General features: G+C 29.4%; 1 protein-coding gene across 1 annotated transcript; it reads left to right on the forward strand.

The window, feature by feature from the left end:
- The first annotated feature begins 10,954 nt into the window (after nt 1-10,954).
- Nucleotides 10,955-11,323, forward strand: LOC120067014. The gene has a single exon (XM_039018377.1). The coding sequence runs from the start codon at nt 10,955-10,957 to the stop codon at nt 11,321-11,323; it is 369 nt and encodes a 122-aa protein (XP_038874305.1).
- The last annotated feature ends 284 nt before the right edge of the window (nt 11,324-11,607 follow it).

Raw genomic sequence — 11,607 nt, forward strand, 5'->3', positions numbered from 1 at the left:
TGTGGTCCCCACTGATGGTTATGGTAATTCCGGAGATGGACGGATGTTATTCCTTTTGTTATGCAATCGAGCCGTCAATTCTGTACAACTGTTAGTTGTACACATGTCTCAATCCTCCGCTTTTGCATTGCTCAGCTGCATCTTTCGATCGAGTATTCGCATGCGGTGTTTGTTTTTATTACCGCATGCGGTTGAAAGTCAGCTCTGGATCGACTATCACATTGCGCCATCATTGCGTTAATCGTCTTTTCATTGTTGATTGATGGGCATAATGTGACAAAGATACGTTGATCAGTTCTTCTTGAGCCTTGAGCGTAAGCGGTGACTTGGTTTCCTACAAAACAGAGTAAAACTCGACTTGTCTTCCATCTTTATAGCGTTAATGAGTGTAATTGCGATAATTTATAATTATTGTAATTCTAAGCTAATTTTCATACAATCGGCACATATTTACTAACTTTTGGCCGCAATATCTAGATAAGGTGGCATAAATAACTTGTATTTCTACAAGTTATCATATGTCTCCACATACATGCTTAAGTTATACGACAACCAGGGATCTTAGTTTATTAGTTTGTGGTAAAGCAAATAAAATATCCCATGTTTCATAGACAATAGTGAAGAAAATATCATATATTATTATATCACAAGCGTTTGTTTAATACAGTGTTTACAAACTACAGGACCCAACGAGAATTTAGGGCATCATCCCCAACAGGAAGTCGTTCCATATGCATCTACCTATCACTTTGTATTTTGATAATAGTAGAACAGTTGCTAACTCAAAGGAACCTAGAAGCCATAAGCACGGAAAACACATCGAGTGTAAATACCATCTCATCATGGCGATCCTATACCAAAGAGACTGATTGTCACGAGATTACCTCTGAAGATAACTTGCCTGATCCATTTTCAAAGGTCCTCTCGGCTAAAGCATTTGAGAGTCACCTAGTGGGACTAGGATTGCAAAAGAGATAGAACTAGGGAAAGTGGGAGAAGTACTAGGTATCTGATGTCCTACTTTATTGTATTTATTCTCTCATTACTTAACATTGTATATATAATATATATATGTAGAATCCACTGAAGTTTTAGTCCAAGTGGAAGTTTATTGGGTTGTATGTCTTAAAACTCACAGTTTGTATTGTTAAACATATTCTATTACAATAAAGATATTATTGACAATAAAACTATTGTTGAATATGTAAATTGCACTTGTAAAGACTAAATCCAATAAACTAAAGGTCCATGGCTATTATATGAATACTTGAATTTTATGTGGAGACATAAGAGTGGATCAAGTTCAGTAAATAGCCAAAATGGTCTATAATATAGGAATAAGACTGGGTATCTTATTCTGGTAACACTATCGGATGCAACCCACTTTGTAGTTGTTAAAATTTGTTGTAAAGTGCTACAAACAAAGTGATCCTGATTCGTTCATGTATTTACGTGAGGAGCAGGGGCGTCCTATGCAATGAGTTTACATAAGATCGGACCAAGAAATAAGTCGCTCTTACTTTATAACGTTGTTTACTGTTTAAGGCTGACTATTTTAAAGCGATGATCTAGGTAACTTAACCTTAATCTTGAGCTTACTATGAACTCCTGTTTATTCGGGATTATCCTTAGATTTTCATGGGTAAGGGTTGGCTTAACAACGCCGGCTCAATAAGTTTCCCATTTTAGGGGTAAGACCGGGTAGATAGCTGGAGACATAGGGTGCAAGATGGAATTCTCTCCTACCCGCTTTTAAAGATAGTAGAGAGTTTGTTCCCTTAAGTGCTGACTCCGGGTCTTGAACAAGGGGCTCTACCCTCTCATTGGCTCGAGAGGGACTTGATTTGATGATTGGATCACAAACCAATTGTTTATTAGAGGATCAGTGGGACTTAAGGAGCAAGATGTAATCTGGGGGTAAAACAACTTTTGACCCGTCGTTATTACGAGCAACCGCTGAAGGGTTAACTTATTAATTATGGTTATATCGAGTGGACGCAATATATCTATAGTGAGGGGAGTGCAATATTGGGCTTTAGTAGAGTGACCCGGTAGTTAAAAAATGGTGGTTAATTAAGTTAAAGTGTTTAACTAATTAATCTCGGATCATTGGAGCCCATGATCTGTAGGTCCATAAGGTCCCCCTACTAGCTCATATCGGACTAAACCTTAGAATAACATGGCGAATGAATTTGAAATGTTCGAATTTGATTTTTGGACCAAAGCGTTAAATATATACGATATATTTAACCTATGTTTAATTGTGAATTAAACATAAAAAAAAAGAGAAAATAAGAGATATTTAAATAAGGTTTAATATCAAGATTATGAATAGGGATTCATATTGATTGGGATTAGTATTGGATTTAATATTAAATTAAATTAATTAATTAATTATTTAATATTAATTAAATTTTAAAATTAATTATTAGAATTAATTTTGAAATTGCAATAAAAATCAAAATTGTTGATTAGGTCAAAAATGCAATGAAAGTCAAAATGTTAACTTTTGACTTTAAAAGTAAAAAAGTCAAACTTTTTGACTTTAGACTTTGAGAGTCAAACTTTGACCTTTGATGAAGTTAGTTGAAAGATCCAACAATTGTGAGTGAGAAATTCTAACATTTATATTGCTAAGTGTTGTTTTCAATTGAATACACTTGCCCCACTAAATTTCATGTCCATCAAATTATGTCCATATTAGGCTAAAAGAATTTCACGTTATTTTTCGATATCAGATATCTCAATTTAAATATATTTTTTCATATATATATATTTTTTCCTTTTAAATTTCGAAAACTTAACATTTTAGTCTTAATAGACAAAAATGCTTTTTGAAGACATATATAGTATGAAAAACTAAATAATTTCTGATAGGGTTTTATGCACATAGCTTTAATAAGTTTTGTTGATTTGAAAGTCAAAAGAGAGATCAATAAAGCTGAGAAGATAAGAAAAGTGAGAAATTAATAAATTACAAAAGAAAAAAGTGGGAAGTGAGAAATTAATAAATTACAAAAGAAAAATGTGACATGAAGACCCACACTGAGTCAACCAAATGTCACTCTTAAATTTAAATTATTGGAAAAAGTTAACCCAATAGTAACTAAAAATGCCAAAAATAGGCTAAATAGGCTAATTAATTTTAATGATTAGGACTTACATGAGAGGTTGTTGCTTGGAACACCGAGTTGATATATGATGTCTAAACTTTAAATAATATGCTTTTACAATTACTATTTTTGTTCGAAATTTTTTTATTAAATAATTCTACACATTTTTGTTTGAACAAAATATGAATGACAATTTTTTTTCTTTTGTTTTATTCAAGTTTCTCTTTCTTTCTTTCTTTCTTTTTTTTTTTCTTTTTTTTTTTGGTAATGAACAACATCACCACATTTCTGGTACAAATATGGTTAAATAAGATAGAAAATTAAAGAGAAACAAAAATGTTTGATTCCTAATTTTTCTCAATGAATTTCATCATCATCTTCTTTTTCTTTTTCTTTTTCTTCCCGTTGTTGCTTTGTTATTTTCTTCTATCATGAATTTTTGAATTGAATTTGTCTCATCATCTTAGCAACCAATGAAATGTCACTGCATTTTTTTTTTCAACATTTTCACTCTCAGTTTCTCCAAATTTGAAGGATTATCAGAGAACAAATCTTCATTCTTCACTAATTTTGCTATAAAATATTGCATGAAAAAACTCATTTTCCATAAAATGATCGTATATATATTATTTGTTTCGTATTTTTCAAGCACATACACACTTTTTCAAATATTCTTAACACTCATTTGATATGTGAATTCAATTAAATAAAAATATGTTTTACAATTTTCTACGTAATATTACAATTAACGTTGAAAAAAATATTATTTGTATAATAAAAAATCCTATAACATACTTTAACAATCATTAGCCTTATAATAGTCGGAGGTAATTATCGAAGTTGATTATTGAAAATGATTTTCATCGGAGTTTGTAGTCAAATGTGGCTGTCGGAGCCTGAGTTGGTTGCATGAAGGTGGTATTGAAGTTGGTCGTTGGAGTTTGTTGTCAGAGTAGTTATCAGAGGTAGTCACATGAAGGTGGTCATCAAAGTTGATCATCGAAGTTGGTTTTCACCAGAGTTTGTAGTCGGAGGCGGTTGTTAGAGCTTATAGTTGGTCAAACAAAGGTGGTTGTCAAAGTTGGTCATTGAAGTTGTTGTAGGAAGTGGTTTTCAGAGTTTTGAATTAGTCGTTGGAGTCGAACAAAGGTGGCCGTGGGAGTTTCCATTGGAGATGGTTGCTAGAGCCCAGAGTTGGTCGTCGGTGTTGATCGCTCGAATGTGGTCATCGAAGTTGATCATTGAAGGTGATTTTTGCTGGAATTTGTAGTCGAAGGTGGTTATGAAGCCTAGAGTTGGTCGCACAAAGGTGTTTGTCAGAGTTAGTCAATGAAGTTTGTAGTCGAAAGTGGTTACTGATGCTCAAAATTGGTCATCGGAGTTGGTTATGTGAAGATGGCAGTTGGAGTTGTCATTGGAAGTAGTTGCTCGTGCCCCGAGTTGGTTCCCTAAATGTGTTAGCAGTAATCGCCGACAGTAATCGATGGGTGGAGCCATTAAAAACATTGGAAGAAGGGAAAGTTGAGGTGAGTTGAAGTGAGTTGGGGTGAGTTTGTAAAATATATCAAATCAACTCTACAAATATTTAAAGTTGATTGGATTTATCAACTCAACTCAACTAATGTTGGTGAGTCAAAACACCCGCGAAAAGTTAAGTAAATAAGGATATTTGTAAGTTTTTCAATAAACAAGGTTAGATAGGTAATCCACCTACCTAATTACTCAAAATTCTTTACTAAATAGAGGAGAAATTAGGAAGAGAGAAAACAACTAGCAAAGATGAGTTGCAAATTGACTAAATTTTAGGGATAGTGTGGGCCAATATCATGGCACAATTTGTATTTGTTCTATTCTTGTCATATTTTCAAAATTTAGCATTTGGCATGGGTTTGAAATATTCCAATCATATCATATTACCTAAACAATAATATTAACAACAATTGGTATTTAATATTTATAAATAGATTAAATTATACTGATATTCCATAAACTTATTTTTAAAATCCCATGAGTCTATTAGAAAAGATTGAAAGTCAAAACACCTATTTGATAGCTTTTACAAATTTACTAGACCAAAATTACACACTCCCTTTGTAGCTACAAATTTTGTTATCCCCATCTTTTCTGTCTGCTTCATCAAATTTATGTCCCAAATTTCTAAAGTATTTCTCTTTTGTTTATTAAATTCAAACGTATTGACTCACATTTAACTGATATTATACAATCTTATTAAAACATTTAAGTTCTTTAGGTTTCTTGGTGGTTTTATTATTCTTCTTTTGCTTTACTATAACGGATGTATATATTTTGGTTGAAAAGATAGCTTTTAGAAATGGGGAAGGGACAAAGGGAAGTAAGGGACTATTGAATAGGGGAGAAAAAATCGAAAAATGTTAGATCATAAATTGAAACAAACGAAAAAGAAAAAAAAATCAAAAATGAAAGTAAAATAAAATTATTGATGATTTTACATTTATTAACATATATTTACTACCAACAAGAAGTAATGTCATGGGTTCAAAGTACTAAAAAAAACAATAAATAATGTCTTGGGATCTCCATAACCTCAAATTTGTTATATTCAAAAGCAAAATAATATGCTCCCAATTAGGGGTGTTCAAAAAACTCGATAACTCCATGAATCCGGACTACCCAACCTAAACCGCAAGGGTTGGGTTGGGTTAAATTTTATTTTAGGTTGAGTTGGATTAAAAATGTTAAAAAATATTAAATTCGGGTTGGGTCTCGGTTTACTCCATTTCAAGGTCGGGTCAACCCGACCCAAATATATATATATAAATAAAAGTAAAAAAGAAAAACAGAATCGATAACCCAACCCGGCCCGACCCGAAAATTTTGAGTTGGATTGGGTTGGGTTGACTCTCCAAAAAAGAACTAATAGGGTTCATTATTAGCCCATCCGAATTTTTGGATTGGTCTACAAAAATTTTCCAACCCGACTCAAATGTACACCCCTACTGCCAATAAAATAATAAAGATATATTTGCACAAGAATGATTGAAAGAAAAAAATATATATATATGGACTAAAATGAGCATAATTCAATCAACACATAAAGTAACTATCTTGAAGTTCAATCACAATTTTTCATTCGTAACAATTTTTTTAAATATATTCTTTCATACGTTAATCAATATTGCTCCCATGTTTAATATTAATTTCTTTGTAATGAATATACTAATTATTTCATTTTATTTCATTTTTGTAGACTACGTATATATAATTTCAATTAAAAGATTATATAAACACATTTGATAAAAGTCACCCGTCAAATTATATTGCGTTATGATTTTAATTAAAAAAAAAAAAGAAGGTATTTTGGAAAGACATTTGGTGTTACTACCTACCACTTTTTTTTAAAAAAAAAAAAAAAGAAAAAAAAAAAAGAAAAACATAACTTCTTTATATGTCTCAAAATAACTATATTGTTTTAATGATAAGGAAAATTTAACAACACACTAAAGGACTGTTTTGAACGATGAGATAATATAGAATGTCTAAAGTTTTGATGTCTGTGTTTGGGAGGTAGAATTATTATGTTATATATATATATATATATTTGATAAGATAGGCTTTAAAAGTTAGGGACCAAATTGACACAAATTTTAAAATTAGAAACTAAACTTGTAATTTGTGGTATGGCCTACATATTTGAACAAAAATTGAAATAAAAAGGGTTTGAATTGGAAGTTGAAAGAAATGGTAAATGTATGCCCCATTGACAAAAGGGAACAAAATCAGACATAGAAACCAAACCCGTCACTTTCTTTGTTGTTTTATTCATTGTCTCTCTCTCAGACACAATCCTCAAAATTGGTCAAAACTCCCACCTTTTCTTTAAAGCCCTTTGACTTTTTTTCTTTAAAGTAAAGTCCTTGACCTTACCAAGTCCTCAAAACTTCTCACTTTTCCCATTTTAGTCCTCATACATTTCCAAATTATTCTGGACCCATGTCAATTACTCATGATTTTAATAAGTTTGTAAAGCTTGAATTTTTGTTATTTATACTGAATTATATTGTGTATAAATATTAAATTTATACAGAAATATGAACTTATTACTCTGTAATTAGTTAGTAAGTTTTTGTCATTTATAAAAGTAAAATTTGTAACTTAGATCACCTTGATTGATAACAAAATTTTGTTTTTGTTTTTCTTGTTTCCTTTGAATTCTTAATTAAATTTAAAAAATGAAAAATAAGTTTATTTCAAAAACTATTATATATTAATTTCTAAAATTTGATTTGATTGTTGAAAATATGAATAGATATTCGGATAACAAAACTAAGAAACTGATCATTGAAAGTAAACCTTATTAGCTTAATTTTTTAGAATAAAAAATTTAAAACCAAATAGTTTTCAAACAAATTCTTTTAAAAACAAATTGAGTTCTAAAAGTTCAAGTTTTGTAGGGAGCTCATGAGATTTTAAAATACAATACATAAATATACATAATGTATATGTAGACTTGAACCTTACAATTCTAATTGTTTATAAACTTTGATTTTTAAGGTATATTTTTCAAGTGTTTAATTTAAAAAATAAATCATTTTAAAAATATTCAAGTGTTTGACAATCACTCTAAATAAATTTTGAAAAAATGAGTTTATAAAGTAAGTTAATTTAAGATAAACACTTGAAACCTATGAAGTACAGATATAAATATAGATATGAGATACGAATACGAATACGATATGATAAGACAATATGTCAATTTCGAAAAAACTAGGATACATTGAAGATACATTTTCTTTCTCATAAAAAAATCTAGGATATAGATAAATTTAACATACTAGTTCATGACAATGGTACAAAATACAATATAAATATTGAAATAAATATAAAAGGCAACATCTAAGATGTTGAAGTAAAATAGTCAATAAAATGCAATAAAAAGTAACTCATATTGATTAGAGAAAAAGAAGATTAGAGGGAGAAGTATGAAGATAAACAAAGAACTACTTCATTGGATTATTGAAGATATTCAAGTGAGTTATATTTTGACGGACTTTGTGGTGACTCAAATGTGAAGATGAAGATTAGATGATTCTAGGGTTTGGTCTTTTATTTTATTTATTTTAGTTTTGGACTCGAGTAGTGAGTTTTTTAAATAGGCTACCTAGTTTTAGATTAGGAAAACTTACATAAGTTGCTTATTTTTTTTCTTTAAGAAAAGGTAAACGTAAAAACGAATACAAATACATATCTGAGAAGTATTTGAAAATATCAGTATCCGATACGTGTCTGATACAGATTCTTTGCCTAACATGAAGTATATGTGCTTCATAGTTTAAAGCTAATTTTTAGAAAAATGATGTACGAGTGTTTAATAGTTAATCCTCCAGTGGCACCTCTAGTCAACTTCGGCCACAACCTTTGCCGACTGTCGCCGGCCAACTCTGACCACCACAACCGGCAGCTAACTCCGACAACCACCCCATGCGACCAACTCTAACAACCATTATTTTACATTATTAATTTATAGTATTTTATAATCATCTTTTGTAGCAATTTGACATTAATAAAAACATTTTTAGTATATAAGAAACAAAACAAACTTGTATATAAAAATAATTTTGAGAAAGAGTTTTCAAACACACATGTTTTTATTTTAAGTAGTTTTTATCAAAAGTGTTTAAATAAAAATGAATTTCAGAAAACATGTTTTTTTCTAAGTCTTTTTTTTTTCTATTTCTTTTCTTGTTTCTTACTTCTTGTTTCTTGTTTTCAGTTTTATGATTTTTAAGAACTAAAAATAAGAATATAATTATTATGATTCTTGTTTTTCTTTAAAAAATGAAAATAGAAACTTGTTTGATAACTATTTATTGTTTATCGTTTCTTGTATTTTCATTACTTTATAGTTAAAATATAATTTAATTATGTAAAATAAAATATATATATCATGCATTAAAATATTAAAAAAATAATTATACAACATTCACATTGTCAAATACAAATAAGTCCCGATGCAAAATTTTTTTAAAAAAAATAATACAACTGTTTTTATCATTCATATGTTGCTCAAATTTGATTTGTAATATTACTTCTCACTAAAATCATTTATCGTCTATGATATCGACTAAAATTTAACTCAATTATATTATTATGTCGTGATTCTAAAATATTAAAGTTGAGCTAAATAAATGTTTTAGTGATCAAAATTATACTATAAAATTTTAAACGGTTTCAAATGTACTAAAAAAAATTTAATATTAAAATAATATATAAAAATGCATATTGCAAACTCGAAATTCAAAATTCAAAAAATATTTAAATATACTTATTGAATTAAAATAATATATAAATTTAAAATTTTAAAAATTTAAAAATTTAAAGTTAAACGAATATATAAATATTACAAAACTAAGAAATAAAGAAATAAATGAAATATTTTTTAAAATAAAAATAAAAGAAATACTAAAAATAAAAAAGATATTAAGTCAAACCTAAACCCAAACCCACAACCTCTGAAAGGGAAGAGCTAAAACAGCCGCACCAATACCAACAAGCCAAAGACGTTTTTAGATTATATCCAAACAATAATAAATAAACTAGAAACGAAACAAGTTTGCAGTTTCTCGAATTTGACCCAATTTTAAGAAACGTTTTCAAAATCTTAAAATAAAAAACAAGAATAATTATCTTAATTTTTTTTAAAAAAAAATACAAAAATATTATCAAATCACTCTTCATATCACTTTTTAAATTCAAAGTTTAAGGTAACAAGTATTGTATTTCTTAATATTATGAATTAAAAAGAAGATAAATGATCATATAGGTGTCTAAAGGTAAAGATCTATTTTATTTTGATATTGAGATAAGTCATTATTAAATATAAAAGTGTAAATGGATCGTGATTGTGCTATATATATATATATATATATATATTCCATTTTGTTAATAAACAGCCGATAAGTGATAAGTCAAATATTTCTTGAACGTGCAGGTCAATTAGATTTTGTCACATTCTATTTTATCATTAAATGAATGCAAAATTGTCAAACCTTTTGATATAATCCATAATAAATCAAGTTGAATAGATTTCTACTTGGATAACCACTTTATTTTTAAAAATCCCACGTGTTCCACAAATTTTTTGGTAAGCTCTTTCGCATCCTTAAAAATACAATTTTCTTAAAATTCTTTTATTTTTAATTTTCAAATTTTAACTTATTTTTTAAGACGTTCTTTTTTAAAAAAATTTAAAAAATTAAAATAAGTAATGAAGCTTATTAACCCAACTTCCGCTTATTGATTTCCTAGTTATGTTATCTGCATTTTTAGTAGGATTTTAAAAATCAAGTTAAGTTTGAAAATATAGGAAAAACAAAATATTTGGTTAAAATATTATTTTTGTCTCTATACTTTGTAATTTGTGTAATTTCAACCCGTGAATTTTCAGTGAAGACGGTTGATTAAATTTCCTTCCCCACGCAACAAATATGGGGTTGATCATTTTTATCTTTTTATTTATTTTGTATTTATCATAATTTTTGAACTGCAAGTTGGTTTTAGGAAGTTTTGTTACCGAAGATGGGAAGTGGTGTTAGTTTTATGTAAACCATTGAACCACTTCTAACTACTGTAGTTAAGGGCATATAAACCCCTTTTGAGATTAATAATATGAACAAATTTTTCCTAAAACTTAAGTTGGTATCAGGGCTTGGTTTTCTAAAAAATAGCTTGAATCACAGAGCAGTGCATGTACCTCCAAAGTTACTAATGTCGATCAAACTACCAACTCTTCCTTTGGACATCCCCTTAGCACTGTTCTCACAAAGAAACTTGACGAGAGAAACCATTTTCTATGGCATAGCATGGCTCTAGCCATTTTGAAAGGCCAAAAAGTTGATGGTTTTGTTCTTGGAACCAAACCAAAACCTGCTGAATTTCTCAAATCTACAGAAGGAGGAGAAACTATAGAATTACTTAGCAATCCAGAATTTGAGGAATGGAACACAGTTGATCAAGTTTTACTTGATTGCCTACTTGGCTCAATGACACCTTCAATAGCATGTGACGTCATGGATTACAAAAATTCAAGAGATGTATGGACAGCCTTGGAGAAACTATATGGAGCATTCAGTAAGGCTCGTGTCAATCAACTTAGAAGTGCAATGCAGAATACCAAAAAGGGAAAGATGAAGATAACTAACTATTTAGCATATATGAAACAAACTTCTTAAAGTTTAAAACTTGCCGGTAGGGTTGGCAAAGATCCCTGTGGATCAAGTCACCGCTCCGATCGGGGTGGAAAATCCCCGATTTGACCGGAGATGGGGGTCAAACCGGGGATCCGAGGCGTGGATGGGAGGGTATCCCCATCCCCGTCCCAATTAAATTATATATATATATATGTATTACAAATATTTGTATATTTATATTGTTGGAATGTATCAACAACAGCAGAAGCAACAAAAATTATTTAATCACTCTAATTCATTAATTTTGGTAAAATATAAACCATGCT

This window comes from Benincasa hispida, chromosome 12, assembly GCF_009727055.1.
Source record: "Benincasa hispida cultivar B227 chromosome 12, ASM972705v1, whole genome shotgun sequence".
NCBI classification, from domain to species: Eukaryota; Viridiplantae; Streptophyta; class Magnoliopsida; order Cucurbitales; family Cucurbitaceae; genus Benincasa; species Benincasa hispida.

Coding starts and splice junctions, on each gene's coding strand:
- LOC120067014 (XM_039018377.1), top strand. CDS start 10,955: ATGGCTCTAGCCATTTTGAAAGGCCAAAAAGTTGATGGTTTTGTTCTT.